The 18,660-nt window shown below is 44.8% G+C and overlaps 1 protein-coding gene across 3 annotated transcripts in view; it reads left to right on the top strand.

Moving 5' to 3' along the window:
- DRC11 (dynein regulatory complex subunit 11) overlaps positions 1 to 17,094 on the top strand; it is a 96,647-nt gene extending 79,553 nt beyond the window's left edge. Inside the window, exons 16-19 of one of the 3 annotated variants that reach the window (XM_079310695.1) lie at positions 6,200 to 6,286; positions 8,746 to 8,923; positions 11,513 to 11,751; positions 15,795 to 17,093. In XM_079310695.1, the coding sequence (XP_079166821.1) occupies positions 6,200 to 6,286; positions 8,746 to 8,923; positions 11,513 to 11,751; positions 15,795 to 15,911 (621 nt within the window). In that variant the 3' untranslated portion in view covers positions 15,912 to 17,093. Of the gene's footprint in view, positions 1 to 6,199; positions 6,287 to 8,745; positions 8,924 to 11,512; positions 11,752 to 15,794 lie in introns of all 3 variants that reach the window. The other 2 variants (XM_079310693.1, XM_079310694.1) reach the window with 2 other exon arrangements.
- Positions 17,095 to 18,660: the final 1,566 nt, after the last annotated feature.

Raw genomic sequence — 18,660 nt, 5'->3', positions numbered from 1 at the left:
ATAATATGAGTAATAAGAGGAGCTTGCATAAAATACAAATTTATACACATTATTAAATATGTACACACATATCATGTATATGTGTGCCTACAGGTACATACAAACCCTTACATTTTTCCACATTAATTAAAAACAACTGGAAACACTCTCCAGCCCCTTTCTCAAAATCATGGGGAGCAGTCCAAGCATATTTCTCTCTACTTAAGCTCTTGCAAAAGACAGTGACATTTCAGTGAACCATCCCCATGAGTTACTGGGATGGAGTTACTCACAATCACATGGAACCAGGGCTGTGCAAACCTTGCTTATCAAAAGGTGACTTGTTCCAGCTGCAGCAGCAGCACTGCTTCAAACAGATATTAAGAAAAAAATTCCTCCCTGTAAGGATGATGAGGCCCTGGCAAAGGGTACCTAGAGCAGCTGTGGCTGCCCCTGGACCCCTGTAAGTGTCCCAGGCCAGGTTGGATGTGGCTTTGAGCAACCTGGGACAGTGGAAGGTGTCCCTGCTCATGGCAGGGGGTGGAATGGGATGGGCTTTAAGATCCCTTCCAACCCAAGCCAGGCTATGACCCTATAACACAACCCTGGCCTGTCCTAGCATCATTCAAATTCACTGTGTTCAGTACCGGCAAGAATACAGCAAATACCTTAAAATAATTAATTATTCCTTGTTATTGGGCATTTATGAGACCACAACTGGATTTTTTTGTCCAGTATTGGGCTGCCCTGTTAAACACAGGCCTTGACAAGCAGGTCTAGAGGAGAGCAGTGGAGATAAGGGGGCTGGAGTGGAGACACATCTGGACAAACCCAGTTGTTTCATGCTAAAATGAAGCTGGAGTGAGAGTTTAGCTGCTGTTTTCAGGGGTTCTATGGGATAATGCAAAGAACAGATCAGACTTTGCCCAAGGGTTGCACAGAGATGGAACAAAAAGAAATGGGCACAAGTGGCAACAAGGAAAATTGTTCAGGTATTAAGGAGAAAGTTTTACAAGGAAACTCCTATATCCAGGAATTTACTGCTACCCAAGCTGAAGGAAACACAGGGGTAACACACATTCAAAAGAAATTTCTTGACAATAGAAAACTGACAGTGGTAACTGCCCTCCCCAAAAAGTTCATTTTTCACCATGGTACAAAAATCTGGTTATTTGGATTACTGTAAGACTACACTGGATAGACAAACCATGGAAGTAGTTGGTATCTTGCAGCTGACATTCCATATTTAATATTCCCAGCTTTCAGTCTTAACCTGACCCAGCACAGCACCCCTCATCAGAGGGCCCTGTGTGCAGAGATCACTGAAAATTCCCCACATCTCCATAATCAGACACTTCTGTGCAGGTTTTTTAGAGACAGCAGCTGTTGTCAAGCCAGCTTTGTACTCCAGCTTCCCAGAAGTGCCTTTATGGAAAGTTAGTCAAGCAAAATCCAGACCTTGCACTGCAAGTTGTGAGTGAATGACAGGAAACATGACAGCTCTTTCCCTCTTATCTTCTGATCCACACAACCACTGTTAAACACCAGGATTTGGTAAATAAGGATTAATGGTGCTCTGTGATAAAGGTGAAGCCACCTCACACTTTTGATCACTTATCCTATGTGCAAACAAAAGGGTTTCTGTAATGAAAGGAAACTCTGGAGAGCATAAAATGTCCATTAGGAAACTTTCCTTCCATAACTGAAATGTTGGCTGCTGGCAGTTGTTTCGTGGGAGACGCCCTAAACAAGTGAATAGGACTGGGGAAAAAATGAAACTTTAATTTGTTTCAGATGCAAAAGCCCAATTCTTTTCTTCTCCCCCTCCCCTTTTCAGGGAGGAGACTTGCAGGAGACACAGCAGCCCTGATCCAAGAGAGGCTTGAGTGTTAGTCCAGGCAGGCATTTTAATGTCATTCAGAGGAAATGACTTCTCATACCAGAGCAGGAAAACAGCAACATTTCAATCTGCCTATTCAGAGGAGATGTGAGGGAGATTGATATTGAATAGGAAAACTACTGAAAGAGGCTGCAAACACCAAGTTGAGCACTTGTGTTCTTCATAAAGCCACAGCAAATCCTGCCAGGTCAGCTCTGCTTCAGAAAGAAAAGGGGAGGATCTGTCTCCATTAGAGAAGCACTTCCCAGAAATCCCCCCCAAAACAAAACTCACCCTTCAAGCATGAACCAGAACATGCTGGAATATTTCAATTAAGCCCCATTTCCCAGCCTGAGCTGCCAGCTTGTGCCAAGCAGTTGTTTGGCTCTCCTACATCCCCATAAAATACAGGAACTGTGCAAGGAAGGGCAGTGGAGGATGCATGGAAGCAAAATCAGATCCAGAAAGGAGAGAGGGGACAATGCCCAACTCAGTGACACAAAAATGCAGGTAGTTCATGAGTTTTAGCTGCAGGGCAATAAAAAGGAGGAGCACAAGGCAGCCATGGGGTTAATCACTAGCAGAGGGGGCTCATCCCCTCTGCAGAGCCACAGCAGCACACAGAGAGCACATTGTGCCCAAAGCCACACGTGGGGAAACATCATCAGTGCAGCTAGACCAGGCTGGGAGGTGGGGAGAGAGGTGGCCAGGCAGGGGAGCTGTGTGTGAGGGTGTCAGCAGCTCAGTGTGTGCTGTGCAGGGGCACAGAAATATTGTCCAGAAATATTTCAGAACCATCAGCTCCGGGGGACTCTTATCAGGCTCTTTGGGTCTGCTCTTTAGCAAGTCAGAGGTGACTATACAAGTGTTACACCCAAAAAAAGGGATGTGAGGGAGTTTATTTAGATTAAATGATACAACCCCAGCATTTAGAGGCAAGAGAAATTTGAAGTCTGCCATTAATTTAACTTTTTCCCACTGATTCATATTCATTTGTTTATAACCACTGCTGTGTTGTCCCTTCAGCCAGAGCATTTTTCTGGCAGGTTGAAGAGCTTACCCTAACTCTTCAGAATTCTCTCTGTGTTTAACATTTCCATGCCACACAAGACTCTCCCACTCCAGCTAAAATTTGGGAGCAGCACAGTGAGTGTTTCTTCCAGCACCCAAAACAATTCTGCTCTTGGTGCAGCTCAGCCTGCTGGAATTCTTAAAACCTTGAAGTGTTAAATATCAACAGTGCACAAATATGCAGTTATTTCTGTGAAAAAGCAGCTTGAACTTGTGCTACCCTAAGGTTAAAAATTAAATTTATCTGTTGCAAGCCATTTTCTGCCTCACAAACCAGAAGACAGTGGCATCATCACTGTAGCACAGGAATATTTAGCTAGTGATCGTTCCATTGATAAGGTTAATTGGAGGTTTCAGTGCAGCATTTCTGGGTGTATAAACTACAGAGCACTAAGCAGTTTTCAGCAATACCTTGAGCTTCCAAAAAAACTTGTGCCTTTGGAAAAAAAAAAAAATCCATCAAATCCTTCCATTTGGAGGAGCCTGGTGCAACATGTGCTAGGCAAGAATCAAATTTCTGCATTTTCAAGTGTAACAATTTAACAGTTAAACTCTGGCTCTCAGGTTTGAAAAGTTGAACCCAAGGTTCTCAAAAATGCTGTTTGATCTTTGATGACTGTTGACAGCAGGATGAGAGGGATTTTTTTTCCATGATTTTCCCAAAGAACAAATCTCAGTGTGGTATTAGAAGGGTTAAGGAGCCATCTGCTGGCAGCTCCAACAAATTGTGGAATTGCAGCAAAGCTAATAAAATTTCAATTACAAATTAATTATGTACAGTGCATTTAATTATCCATGGATTCAAACTGTCCATGGATAATTCAAATGGAGCACTTTCACACAGGGGGAGATACAGATCTGCCAACAATTTAAATGAGATGCCAATGGATTCTGGGTGCTGACCTGGATTTACAAGAAGAAACAGCCAGGCCCAAACACAGGGTATTGAATTGGGTTATATTAATGTCTGTTAACACTTGAAAAGTCATTAAATGGTTTGGGTTGAAAGGAGTCTTAAAGCTCATCCATTCCCAGCCCCTTCCACTATCCCAGGCTGCTCCAAGCCCCATCCAACACTTGGACACTTCCAGGGATGGAACAGCCACAGCTTTTCTGGGCAGCAAATACCTGCAGGCCATTTTCTGCATTTAGCTCTTTGCCTCAAGACAGAAAACACAGGGAGTTCCCTCTCTAAGAGCCAAAAGTGAGATTATTCATTAGATTTCCATTTCGAGGGGAAATAAAGGGGGCAAAGAAGATGAAAGGTGTGACAACAATGAGTGTTCTCCTGTAAGAGTTAAAATGAAGGTATAATCTGATTTCAGCCTTCAGGCTGTGCTTGAAGGGGGCTGCTCACCACAGAAACCATCTCCAAGCCAAATGAGGAATATCTGCACCTCCCAGCCTGTGGTGACCCCACCAAGAGGACAAATGAAGACAGAAGCAGTGTTCAACCTTTGCCAATAGCTTCTGTAGCCTCTGTAACCTTCCTCCACCCTTATTTTCCTGTCACATCCCACCGCAGCAGCAGGCACAGGCACTGAACAGGCTCCCCAAGGGAGGTGATATCTTTTCTGATATGTTGTCTTTACTTTTTTAAATCTTTACTACTAACACTAAATATTTGAGCTCCTGCCATCCAGCAAAGGAAAAAGTTCAGGAAGGACACTGACCTGTTGGAGTGAGTCCAGAGGAGGCACCAATCTGATTAGAGGGGTGGAACACCTCTCCTACAAGGAAAGGCTGAGACTATTGGGATTGTTCAGCCTAGAAAAGGGAAGGCCTTGGGGTCACCTTAGAGCCCATTCCAGTGCCTGAAAGGGCTACAAGAAAGATGGAGAGAGACTATTTACAGGGGCCTGCAGGGACAGAACAAGGGGGAATGGGTTTAAACTGACAGAGAGTAGGTTTAGATGGATATTGGGAAGGAATTGTTCCCTATGAGGGTGGGCAGGCCCTGGCACTGGATCCCTGGAAGTGTCCAGGGCCAGGCTGGACAGATCATGGAGCAACCTGGGAGAGTGGAAGGTGTCCCTGCCCTTGGCAGGGGTAGAATGGGATGAGCTTTAAGGTCACTCCAGCCCAAACCATTCCAGGATTCTACAACCCAGCTGCTCTGGACTTGCCATGTTCTAAGACTGACCAGTTGCCATCCATAATAGTGTCACACACTGACACTGCTTCCACTTCATCAGCAGCAGCACAGCAAACAAACTGAGCAGCCCTCAGGACATTCCCTGTCCCCTTGGCCATCCCCAGCCCATTCCTCCTGCACAGACACTCTTGGAAACACAGCCACAAAAATCAGCTGCAGTGCTGTGAGCAGCAATGCTCACAACTCAATTCTCCCTGCCTGGCTGTCAGTCAGACAGGAGATTATGATGGATTTTGTAAGCTGCCTTCTTGGAAGCAGCAGTTTCAACTAGGGGGAATTAAAGTTAAAAAAAAAAAAAAAAAAAAAAGTAAGAAAGGCAGGATAGAGGATGCTGTGCCCCTCTCTCTCTCATTACTGCTGACTCCTTGAGCCATCACTTTTGTTGCTGAGCAAACTCAGAGCCACTGCAAAGTGATTAAAATTTGGCAGCAGAATGTCTAAACCTCTGGAATGGCTCAACCTCTGGCGTTTCTATAGCAATGGGGAAGAGTGCAGGATGTGGAAAAAGCCTGTAGCATTGCTGCCATCCTGCTGTGAACCAGAGCTATCGTGCTCTGACCTTGGAGCAGGAAAACTCAATTTTGGACAATGTTGTCGTCGTCCACCCCCCCCCCCTTTCTAATTTAATTTTTGGGCTCACTGCAAATTAAATGCTGGAGTTTCAACCAGAAGGTTGGCAAATTGTTTTGCTTAATGGTTATTTCCCTCCCTCTCGTGCAACATGCCTGTCTCCCCATCCAGAAAATCAGGGTGGGATCCCAGCCTCAGCCTCAAGCTGCTCTTGGACTGTGATTTTCCATTGAACACCAAATCCAGGCTTCCTTTTGCAGGAACACAACTGAATCTGTGCTGAGGCATTAAAGATAAGTATAGAAGACAAAATGATCCCGTTTGGGGTGGGCTCTTGATGCTCAATTCCTGCTAGAAAGAGTTGGATTTGCCAAGGCGGCTGAGCAGTGCTATCCATGACTGCTGAACATTCCTGGGCATAAAAAATAAGCCAGGCTAATTGAGCTGCTGAAATCTGGATTCAAAAGCACAGTGACAGGCTCTCAGGTATGAACCTGCAGCTGTTTTAATCAACTCCTTGCCTTTTCTCCCCCATTTTCTCCTAGGTGGGCAAGGAACTGCAGCCTTCAGTCGTGTGGATTGGAGACACAGAGAGAATGTTTGCCAGAGGGGCAGCAAAGGGAGAGGATGAGGTGAATTCTTCTTTATTTCAGTGCAGATGATTTCTCCTGTTGCACTACAGCCCACACAAAGGAACAAGTGGATTCCTTAGCTTAGCACATACCACTATGACCAGACCTGCCAAAGCTTGCTTGATAATAGCTTGTCTCACTACCTTTTTTTTTTTTTTTTAGCTTTTAAGAGAGTCTTGTGACTTCTTAAGAGCCCCCAAGAGGTCACATTTCTCTCTTCCACCTATCCTTGCTTCATTTAAAAATAGTCCAGTCACTGCTCATCAGTGCACTGGAAAGTAAAAGAGAAGAATGGAGAATTTCAAAATATGAGGCAAGAAGCTAAAAGTTGAGATGAGCTGAAATTGTTCAGCTCTATTAATTTGAGAAATTGGATGGAGCCAAAGTGAACAATAAAGTAACAAGGATAAATTTCCACTGCAAAAACAAAGAGCCTGTGTTAAAAAGTTACAATTAGAGATTATTTTCTTTGAGCTCCCAGGAGTCCTAATCCCACTGCTTCCATTCCTTCCTCTCCTGTGTGGCTTCCCCATTGGAAAGAAAATTAAAACACTGCCCCATAGTCACAGCAACACCATCACAGTAGGAAGCAATTTGCCCCAGTTCCTGTTGCCTGCAAAATATTTTGCTTTTAGAGTTTTATGTGAAAAATTAAACCTTTTTCCTTGGAGTGTCTGTGGAGTGGTCACAAGCCTGTATTTTGGAAAGGCATCACAAGGCAATCCAACCTTGGCTGGGGCTGTTCCTTCTGCCAGGACTGGGTATGCAGTGATTGATGCTCTTAGTGGTCCCCACAGCAAGAGAGAACCTTTCGCTTGGGTTCAAACCCTGACAGAAAATACAGATGGGGATTACAATTAAGATTAGGGGCCTAAAAAAAGGCCTGGATTACTCCTGACCCTGGCTTGCTTAGCCATCAGTGTGGAAACATTTCTTGTCCTGCCCCCTTCAGTGTCCAGGGTATCACCTCTGCCCCTTCTACCCATCCCAAGACCTTCCCTTGATGGGAGTCAGCTGGCTCATGGCTTGGAATCCCACACATCCCAAATTGTTCACAGCACATCCAACATGTAGAGGACTGAGTGTGAACCAGGCAGAGCTGAGGGGCAGTCTGAGGAACCTCCCTTAGGAGTGCTGGAATTATGGAGAATCATGGAAAGGAGCATTAAACGTCATCTTGTTCCACCTCCTGCCATGGGCAGGGACATCTTTCACTAGACCAGGCTGCCTCAAACCCCATCCTAAAAGATGAGCTAAGCTCAGCCATCAGAAGCTGAAGCAAGTATCAGTCACTGTGCTCATCCCAGGGTGACATTTCTGCCACCAGGACTGAGGGACAGTTCATCCAGAAGCAGAATTGGAGCTGGCTGTGTCACCCTGGCCAGCAGCAGGGTGCCCCAAAGGGGACCCTCAGCCCTGGGGCTAAGGCATGATTAACTCATTATATTGATTCACCAATTGGCACACTTGGAAAAATGCACAGCATTACTATGAAAAGAAAAGGAATGATCCATCAGGTGTCCTGTGTTAACACAAGCTTATTCAGGGAAGAAAAAAAAAAAAAAAGTGCTACTCTACCCCAAAACTTGTGGGAAAGCTTGATTAACAGTAATGACACCACAACAATCTGATTAGGCTTCTCCAGCCAATATTCACTTGAACATTATCAAATACAACCCTCCAATAAAAGGTTTTGCTCAATACTCATCTGTTCTCTAAGTAGTACTTGAATATGTGTTACAAAGTCAAGCAGTGAATTATTGCAAAGAAATGAACCCTGAGCTCCCAGAACCTTTGTTCTCAGAGCCTCAGCAAGTTAGAAAACATAGCAAAAAAATAGGGAGTGTATTTTCACACTTAGAAGTCAGAAAATCATAACTCCAAGAGCTGGGAGGATTCCACACTAGGTTACAATTTTCTACCTGTCAAGGTTCATCAGGTGTGCAGGTCCCTGCAACATTTCTCCTTGAGCTGGAAATAAAGGATTTCCTTCTTTTAACTAGTTGTTTCCTTCCTGCCTTTGAATAACTAGACCAGTAAATTCACTGAGGGTGAAAGGCACTGGCACAAACCCACAAAAACAGAAGCAGAGATCAAGTGCTTACCTGAATTTGAGGAGGTAGAATCTTCCTACTTGTGTTGATATCTCAGCTGCTCATACTAAATACAACCAGCCTGCTGGCTCCCAGAAACCTGGGATTCTAAAGTTTGGTGGATTTGGTTCTGTGCCTGCCCCTTTTTTGTTTTTCTGGAAGGAATAAAGCACTTGAATAAAGCATTGTATATTTTAAATTTTTTAAACAGAAATCAAATCCACCAAATTTGAAAATCCAACATGAAACCACTAAAAAAACACCACCCCAAAATCCTGTTGCAGGCAGCAGGTACAGCTCCAGCTCATTAACTCTGAGCTGTCAGCATCTTTAACAACTCTTTCCTTCTGTGTATTTCCACTGCAGGTGAACTTCAAACGCCTGGCCAAGCTCCTGCCCCAGTTCCTGAGGGCTGTGAAACCCCAGGACAGGGTGCTGCTCCTGGGCACCACCAGGAGGCCCTTTGATGCCAACCTGGGACCTTTCTGCAAAGTTTACCAGAAAATCATTCTCATTCCAAAGCCTGACTACCTCACAAGATTTGGTAAGTATTTCAAGTCCTCCTCGTGGTTTAAATTCCTGCTCATTGGCTAGTTATCCTCAGATCTGCCCTTCAGCTCAAGTCCTGAGCATTTAGGTTAAGTTACAGGCTAATCCAAAGGCCAAATAATAAAAGTGGAAGCTGGGAGAAGAGTTTAAAATACTCTTCACCAGCAATTCATATTTTTCCATGAGTTTAGTGTGCACCAAGCTCAGCCTGGGCTGGTTTTCCCTTCCTGTATGAAGCACAAGATCCTATTGCAGCATACATTTTCTATTTTAAGCTTTTTTTTTTTTTTAACAGAGATTATGAATTTCCAGTCTCCATACTCTAAACAGCACAACTTCTCAGTCTCTCCAAAACCAAACCATGATAGGAGGATTATATTTTCTCTCTCATAAATTCCACTTTTTGTGCTTACAGATCTAGAGTAGAATTGTTCAGGCATCCCTGATTTTGCATATCTGGTCTTACAGTGACAGACCCTCCCAAATTCTGACAAATTCATTGAATTTTCCATGTACTAAGACTCAAAGCTTGTAAGGAAAATAAGTTTTTTTTCTAGCTGTGTAAATTTGCTTAATAAAACAAACTTCCAATGTTTTGAGACTTTAAGCACCCTGAAGTCTGCAATAAACAGCAATAAAAGAAAAGCACATTTGGCTCAGGGACCTTGCCACACTTTGCTCTGTCCACAATGTCACCTTGTTACAAAACTCTTACAAACACAGTGTGCAGTTTCATCCTGCATCCCTCAGAGGCAGCCAGGGTATCCAGGTGATGCACATTTAGGTGAGCCCAAGGCAGAGTTTTGGCTGCCTAGCACATTGTAAATCTCTCCCACATTCCCCAAGTTTCCTGGTGTGGATGGGAAATTGTCAGCAAGCAAGGGAACATGTGTTTCATGTTAGGTTGCAGCTCTGAGAAATTGCTGAGAGATAAGGGGACATGAGCAAAGCCTAGAGAAAGGAGGTGACAGCAGCTGAATTTAGCTGTACTCACTTCTAGGGGTTGAACTGTCACATTCTGGGACTCTCACCACTAACTTGGAGTTCAAAAAAATTAGCAGCTCAAGGGATTTCAACTTCTGCTGACTTGTGATTCAACTTGTATTTTTTGTTGCCCAAAAAAGTTAACTCATGGCATTTTAAAGCAGAATAAACTTGTAGCTTTAATTCTTTGCTGCCCCATTTCAGGCAGTGCCTGGCTTGTTCTTAGGCTCCAGCCTTCCCTGAAGTTCTATGGAAATAGGATCTTCACCTCTCAATCCTGTCACTTTGCAATGCCCATTTGAGAAGGAAAAGAAACTTTATTATTTTTTTGACAGAAAAATAATGGCATAACAATACTTGTAAGCTGCAGTGCACAGCTACCTGTCTGCTGCAGCCTCCCTCTGGTTACAGACCAGAGTATTCCAATCTGTGCTCAGTGGGAACAGTAAATATACAATGGAAATCATTAAACTGGAAGATTCACAACCCCACACTGATTTCTTGCCATTAATCACCCCTTGTGTTACACACCTGCACCAGGAGCTGCAGCACACAATATACAACCCTGCTTGCTCTTGTGTGCATCAATTCCTCTTTTATGAATTAGTGATTCAGCCAATATTTATTGAGTACAAGCAGGATTCAAGTGGGAGACCACAATTTGCTGGAGAAAAAAATGCAGTGCAGAGCTGTCAATAGTTACAGGCTCGAGTCTGGGCTATTGATGTTGCAATCCAAGGAAGAGCAAGGCAGCTTTTGCAGCAGCATCAGCCTCCAGCCAACATCTTCATGCTAAATCTGAGCATTCAAGCACAGCCAGACTCTAAATGTCTCATTCAATAAACTTTTTAACCTCTCATCCATAATCCTCCTAATCTTTTCCAAATATTTCCATATAATGCTTTAAGGCAAAGCCTGAGGAGACAACATCAAAGTTCTCCTAAATTTCTCTAAAACAGATCCTTACTTAACATGAATCAAAAGATTGGTATTATTCCTATATTTTGGAAGCAAAAATTTCAGCCACTTTACAGCCCCAAAGAAAACAACCATGTCACAGAGGTTCACAGCTGAAAGACACAACCAGGTTCACTTTTCAAGTAACAAGCAAAACCCCAATCACAGAAAATTTGCACCTTGCAACACATGCCTGGATAACTGACAGCCTTTGGGACATGCAGTCCCCCCAGCAGCCCTGAGTTCAGCAGGAATAAGCTGTGCTAAGGGTCAGAGAAATAAAAACAGGCTGTTGGTAAAGGTACTTAACTCTGCACATCCAAAAGGGAACACTGGACAGGTTCTGTGTGTGCACACAAGCAGTTCTTTCCATTTTTACACATGTGCCTTTAATGCCTTGCTGAAAAGTACTGAGTGGTGGCCAAAAATTATCAGTAATAATTTTTAGGTCTAAAGACCCCCTGTGCTGCAAATCTGAACATGAAGAAAAACACACACAAAAAAATTTGAATGCTGGTTTTCCTGATCGACAGCCTTCTTTTCCTTGTTTCATTTTCAAAAGAAATAATATTGAAATATGTTTCTCCTGTTTTCCTTGAATTCCTGCCCTTACACTGTGTCTCTTCCATGTCCTGATGCCCAGCACTGTGGAAGCACTACATCCTGCAGGGTGGTGGGACCCTCACCAAGCTGGTGAACCTGAACTGCCTGGCCCAGGTGTCGGATGGCTTCACCCAGGGCCATGTTGTGGAGGTGGTGCACACTGTGCTGACTGAGCTGAGGCTGCTGCAGATGGCCAGGAAGCCCCTGAGGACTGCTGAGTTTGTCACTGCTCTGGCCAGACACGACCCAGTGTACATAGAGGAGGAAGAAGCATTTCATGTGAGTTCTTTTCTCATTCCCTGCCATGTCCAGCCACACTTGATGTAAGGACCTGCTCACTGTGCTGCTCACTCTTTAAATGATGATTTAGGGCCCAACAGCACCAAAACCCATCTTCCCCAATCTGGGGATGTGTCCTTATTTTGGCAGCACAGCTGGCAGTGCTTTGGTGAACCTGCTGCTGCTCATGTTAAGGAGAGCAGCCTCCACATGCATAGATAAAACATACAGGGGGAATTAATTCCATGCATTTGTCCTTTTCCTTCCAGAGCTGAGGTGTTCAGCAAGCCTGGATATATCACCTTGAGAAGGCAAAACACCTGGCCATTCAATGTTCACACAGGGATCAAGATCTAAGCCCTTCTCTTTCATCATTTCAAACAAGAATTTCTTGAAGTTTTCATTTCAAGCTTTAAAATAAAAGAGTTTCTGCCTCAGGCTCCATCCCTCTTCACTTCCTGTCCTCGGGGCTATAAAATCCTGAGGGCAGAACTGAGAGCATTTGAGGTGTATTTTATTCACAGGCACAGAGTGCCCAAAAAGCTGTTGCTGCTCCCTGGCAGTGCCCAAGGCCAGGTTGGAATGGGCTTGGAGCAGCCTGGAACAGTGGAAGGTGTCCCTGACCATGGCAGGGGAGGGAATCTTTAGGTCTCTCCCAGCCCAAACCAGTCTGTGGTTCTGTGATTCTACACGTGCCTCAAATATCCATGGATCTCCTCCAAGACTGATAAATGCTACAAAATCCCTGGCACTGGGCAGAGAGCCCTGCTGTGCCCCAAGGAGCTGCAGGCAGCCCACACCAGGGGCTCCAAGTGAGGTAAGGCCTCTGTACTGCTCCAGGAGACCCCAGAAGAGCTTTCTCCATCTCATAACCCCCACAATTTCTACTGTTTATAACCACCCCCCTTTTCCTGGCTAAAGTATTTCCTTGTCCTGATGCTTGATTCCCCCAGCACCTCCCACCACAAACAGGATTCTCACAGCTTTCTCCAAGGCTTCTTCCACTGCTGTCCTAATGATAGTGCATATTTCTCAATTTCCATTTAGAGCCATTTGGCTCACTCAACACAGGCAGTATTTGTGATATTTGGCATATTACTCTTTTTTTTTTTTTTTTCTTCATGCTTCCTCACTAAACCAATATCTCTCCTCAGGGAAATGGTAATGGTTCAGTGTTACAGCAAAGGGAAAAAAAAATACTCCATCATTCCCAGCTCCAAGTAGTAATCCATTTGTACCCTGAAACATGAGAGCAAGTATTTAGTGTGAGTTTAACTTGAAAATATTATCCCAGTCACTCTAAAATGTGCCTGTTTTGTACAGCACAAAGTGCCCAGGCAGCTCTTCATTTGGAACACAGCTCAAATGATCCTGTCCTCAGCATCCCATGGCAATCATCTCCTTGCATTAATTACAGCCCTTAAGAAAGTATTTCCTTTTATCTGTTGGAATTTTGTTTCCCTTGCATGTCATGGAGCTTTGCTGCAGCACCTGTGATATGGCACAGGGGAAGAGGATTGTCAAAATAGCCTTGTACATTAATTAACTCCAGCAGCCCCCATTTCTCCTCACACAGAAGCTCCTTTTCCCAAGCCTCTAACCATTGCAATTTCTGGACCTTTCCTCTTGCTTTGCTTTGTCCCTTGTGGAAGGGAGGCAGCTAAAACACTGTTCAAAGTGGAGATTAGCCTTGTGATGAATCTTTGATTTTTCTTCCCTGAAAGCATGAATCTCCCAGTCTGACATTTATATTCTGCCAGTGTTCCAAAATGAATATAAATAATGCAAAAATTTGTGACAATGGGATTTCTCCCTTCCAGTTACTCAAATTTCTGCCCCAATTACACATTCACATTTTTTGAAATTATGAATTAGTGCACCAGAGTGGTTGATACAAATCCTTACACAGAAAGGATTTCTGGAGAGGCAAAGCCAGCTAACCACACCAGTTCTGCCTGGTACTGACTGGACCAAAATCATGGAATGGTTTGGATTGGAAGGACCTTAAATCTCACCTAATCCACCCCATTCCTTGAGCAGGCACACCTTCCACTGGATCAGGTTGCTCCAACCCCATCCAACCCAGCCTTGAGCACTTCCAGGGATATGGCAGCCACAGAAATACCTAAGAAAACCCATTCCAAAGCCTGTGGACATCATTCCTCCAAAAACCAAATATTTTAACTCTGATCAGTCACTGCTGCCAGGAACTTCCATCCCCAGTTCAGATGCTGGTGACAAATGGACTTTTATTTTAGCTGTGTCTGAGGAGCTGACTTCATTCATCTCACAGAACAATTACACCAGTTAAAGAGACAAAGTTACTGCTGTGTACTGAAATATTTGCACAAAGAATTGGGAAGAGAATGGAAAGAGACATCCCAGGTCTCTTGGCTTCCCCTGCCAAATGCCTCTGAGTCCTTTGCCAGTGAGCCAGAGCTGGCAGGGAGATGATCACCCCACCAAACAGTTCTTTCCACCCCACCAAGCTCTTGGCAAAGTTTTCCTACTCTCTCCACCTCCCACTTAAGGTCTGGAAGGTGTTACACCCAGGACATGAAACTGAGGGGAAAATAAAATCTCTGTGGCCTCGTGGAGTCTCATCCAGGGCCAGAGACATCACTGGGCTCTCCTGGCTTCCCTCAGCCACTTCCATGGAAGGCAGTTCCTGCTGGAGCCCAGATCACCATCACCACCTCATCCCTCTCATGGGAAGGAAGCAGTAACACATCCCAGCTCTGTTGCTCTCCCAAAACCAGGAATAGTTTGGCCTGGGACTAAGGCAGCAAAATTCAAATTCACTGAGAGCCATGGGGTTCCTGCCATGACCACCCATGTGGGCACACAGGAGGATGTTTTATCAGTGAGGTCAGGGTTTTTGGAGGAGAGGTGCTCAGCTAATTCAGATAATTAAAGCAGAACTGCAGTGTCCAGCAGCCAGCTGGATGCTTGACCCCTGCCAGCCACCTGCTGACAGTATTTTCTGCAGGGTGCCTGTCATCATCTGCCTTTCCTGAGGCTCAGAAGCAGCTCTTGAAAAGATGACACCAAGGAGGAACATCTGGGGTCAGAGAGGAACATGCTGAGTTTTCCTTCCCTATACCTCTTCTCCCAGCTTCTCTTCCTGTAACACACACTGGACAACTGGACAAGGCAAATTCTTCAGGGATGCCTGAACAGGCTCAGGCTGGAAGCAAGATTTGGGATGGATAGATGGACAAGGCAGACTTTGCAGGATGCCATGTTGAGAGGGAGGTTGGAGATAGCATGTACAGAGATGTGGCATTAAATAGCAGCCCATGGTCAAGGAGGAAGGCATTTAATCCATCATGGGCAATGCCTGCTGGAATTTGATTCTCTGGTTTAGGCAAGACTGTGCTGAGAAAGGTTCTTGCACATCCAGGGAAGGAGTAATTCTTTACTCCTTGAAAGCCTCCCCTTCTCCTTCACTTCCCATCATTCTCACACAGCCTGGAGCTGCCTCCCTGACACCACAGCTCAGGAGCTGGGCAAGCCTGCAGAGCAGCTCCAGCAGAATCATTTACAAGTCACAGGCCTGTGAACAGGCATCTGAAAGCAATAAACAGGTTCTTAATGTTCGGGGTTTGTTTTGCTTCCTAAGCTCCCTCATGGAAATCAAAGCTGTCTGGATCGATTTGCAGAGGCACGAGAAGGGGATGATTTGTCTGTTGCCAAGTCTGGAGCAGAGGGAGCTCTGACAAGAGCTATATTCTCTGGAAATAGGGTTGATGGTGGAATTCAACATTTCCATAACTATAGCAACACAAATGGCCCAGCTAAGTATTGCTGTTAATGAGACTCAGCTCCATCAATTGCTGCACTTCTTGGTATAATAATGTTCTCAAGAGATCTGAGGGTTTCATTTTGGCTTCTCCACCAGCCAGCCTGGATTTTAAGAGGTTTGAGTTTTTAAAAGAATGCTCCATTATAGTAGTAACATGTTTAAGTGGTCTGTCTTGCCTTGTTTTTTTGGTTTTTTTTTTAGTTTTACTAAAACATACAAATGCTTTTTGATTCTCCAGGCCTGGTATGCCAAAACCCCGCTGGGGAAAGCATGGATTGCAACGATGGCAGCAAGAAATGCAGAAAAAGCAAAGAAGAAAGGGAAGAAAGGGAAGAAAGGAAAAGAGAAAAAGTAACTTCCCTGAGGATTTTTCACCTGGCCCTACCTGATCACAACTCTACTTCACATGGCAGATTGATGCTCCTCCAGTTATAGGTATTCCAGGGAAGAGAATTTCTCCCCAAATTAATTTTTAAAGTTTAAAAAAAAAAAAAATCAGATGAGATGTAACATGTAGCTCTCAGAGGATAAAGAGTTAATGAGCACTGACTTGCTCAAGAATTATTTATTCTAAGAGATTTTAGGGGGCAGAAGGGTTCATTACTCAGTCCTGTAACATGCCATCAACTTTTAGGCCATACTCATTTATTTCAGCAAGTAACTCTCCTTAAAAATTGATGTCACTTTAATGTCTTTCATTACTTTAACACCCTATATGCTTTATAAAACTAACTGCTTTATATATCTGTGGGTCTAAAGTGTTACAGTCCTCAATAAAACCATTACAGCTATAAAGACTGCTTTTTAATTGGGATGGATTAGCAGGCATTTTGTGCAATCCAACACAAGCTGAATATTTACACAGCTGCAGGAGGAGCAGCACTGGTACCTTTTGAAGCCTTAGCATGGACAAATTCATATATGTGGGAGTCAGCAGAAAAAAGCAAAGCAGCTAGTGCTAATTTGGGTGGATGTCCACCAAAATCTGTTTTGAATCTATTTTGCCATAAAAAATAATGCCTAATTAGCATGTTTGCACAAACAGCAGTGTGTTTGTTGCTTAATGCATCTTGTTTGCTCACAAATCAGCAATTTTGAGGGCAAAGGATTTACAAGGAGTGCTTAAAATGCTCTAAAGCTTTGGGACATCCTACAAGACACTGATGGAACCACCTTCATTTCAGGCACAGATTCATATTCACCAAGGTCTTGTATAAGAGCCACAAACACCTGGTTTTCCCTCTGATCACAGAATTCCTGTGTGGACCTGACAACAGGTAACTGGAAGTACACAGCCCACCATCCCCAGGGAGCTGAGGAATCTCCCTGTGCCTATACCAACAGCCTGGGAGGTACAAGCTGGCCAGCACTGCTGGAGGAAGCTGCTGGGAAAGGGATGGTGTTTCCTAAGAGGAAACCAAATGGAAAAAAGCACTCCTGGGATCAGGAATGCCTGAGAAATAAAGGGCTGGGAAGATTCCTGGGTGTAACTTTAACTGCACAGAAAATTGTTCAAGCAGTTGCATCACTGTGCACAGTGGAGGGAACTGGATGGGTCTGGCTATTAAAGGGAATTTTCTCCCTGGAGCCTATCCCAGCACATAGAATTTGGGATTTTTATGGTCCTTTCTAGCTATATTTTACTGTCTAGTACAGGGCTCCCCATGATTTCACCCTTCCAACCTCAAGGCTGCATCTCCAGCCCTGCCAAGAAGATCCAAGCAGTAAGAGAGGAAATTCTTGTTACATCTCACCTGTGCAACCCCTCAGGACATTTCTGATGGACACCAGCCCTTCCCCCAGCTCTCCCAGCAGAAATCCAGCTGCTGGAATCTCCACATGATCCACACAGGAGCTGTTAGCCCCTGGGTTCAACCCACTGCAACAGCACAGCTACAACCATCAGCTTTCCATCCCTTATCCTTTAGCTCCCCAAACTCAGCAGCACACCCCAGTTTTATCACATAAAGTACTTCTAACTTCATCCTTGGGGAGAAAAGCCAGGCTCTCCAAAGAGGTGACAGGGTTTGTGCTTCAAACCCCCTCATCTCTGCTCTCATCTGCAAGGAAACTAATTTGGATAATTCTGCCCTCAATCTTGCCGACAGCAGAGCCCTCCTCCCCACAACAGGTCTGACAGCACGGCCTGATGTGATGAAAGGACCACATTTCAGGAGGATGTAAGCAAGCCCATTAACTCATATTTCAGCAGCTTCACTGCAATCTCCAGAGCAAAGGAAAAGCAGCTGACTGGCAACATCCATCTCCAGGGCACAGCGCCGAGCCCATGCAGGGAGGGTGCTGAACTTGCACAAACCTACAGGTTCTGCCCAATATTCACCAGCTCATGGGGGAAAAAAACCTGGGGATTTATCCTTTAGGTGTAGCTGCTTGCATTTATTTCTTTCTGTGAAGCCACAGCTGGTTTAACTACAAACAGCTCTGTGGGTGCAGGAGGTGACAAAGCAGTGGTGAGGTGTCCCAGGCCAGGTTGGACAGGGCTGGGAGCAACATGGGATAATGGAAGGTGCCCATGGCACAGGGTGGAACTGGATGAGATTTAGGATCCCTTCAAGCCAAGCCAACCCATAAAGCAAAAAACTCATCCCTGTGGGGCTGCCAAGTCTCCTCAGGAGAGGCTTCTCATGGGGATGGGGAGGGAAGAACGAGGAGCAATTTTAATGCTGTTTATTATTACAGAGAGTGCAGCTGTTTGAAAAATGAATGAAGCAGCTGCATCAAGCAGAGGCAGCATACACAGTAATTTCAGTGTCAGTGGCTGAGTTATTCAGTGAAGTGGCCCTGGTTGGGTCTCCAACATCCTTCCCACTGGGAGGTTTTCACAGGAACCTCCAGAAATACTCCTCCAACATCCCCATCCAGAGATCTTTCATGGATAGAGGTAAGAAGGTTGTGGCTATGCTAAGCCCAGCACAACTGCACTCTGCTTTCCAGCCACAGCATTCCCAGAATCTGATGGAGGAGGGAAATCCTGCCTCCACCCAGCCAAAGGTGAGCTTTGAGGGACAGCAAAGAGGGGCCAGGCTGCTCTGCCTCTTGGTGTGGAGGCAATCCAGCAGCAGCAAAGTTGGGAGAAGAAGCTG

The sequence above is a fragment of the Erithacus rubecula genome, assembly GCF_903797595.1.
Source record: "Erithacus rubecula genome assembly, chromosome: 8".
NCBI lineage: Eukaryota > Metazoa > Chordata > Aves > Passeriformes > Muscicapidae > Erithacus > Erithacus rubecula.
The sequence above is the reverse complement of the archived record's forward strand: the minus strand, read 5'-3'. Positions and strand labels throughout refer to the sequence as shown.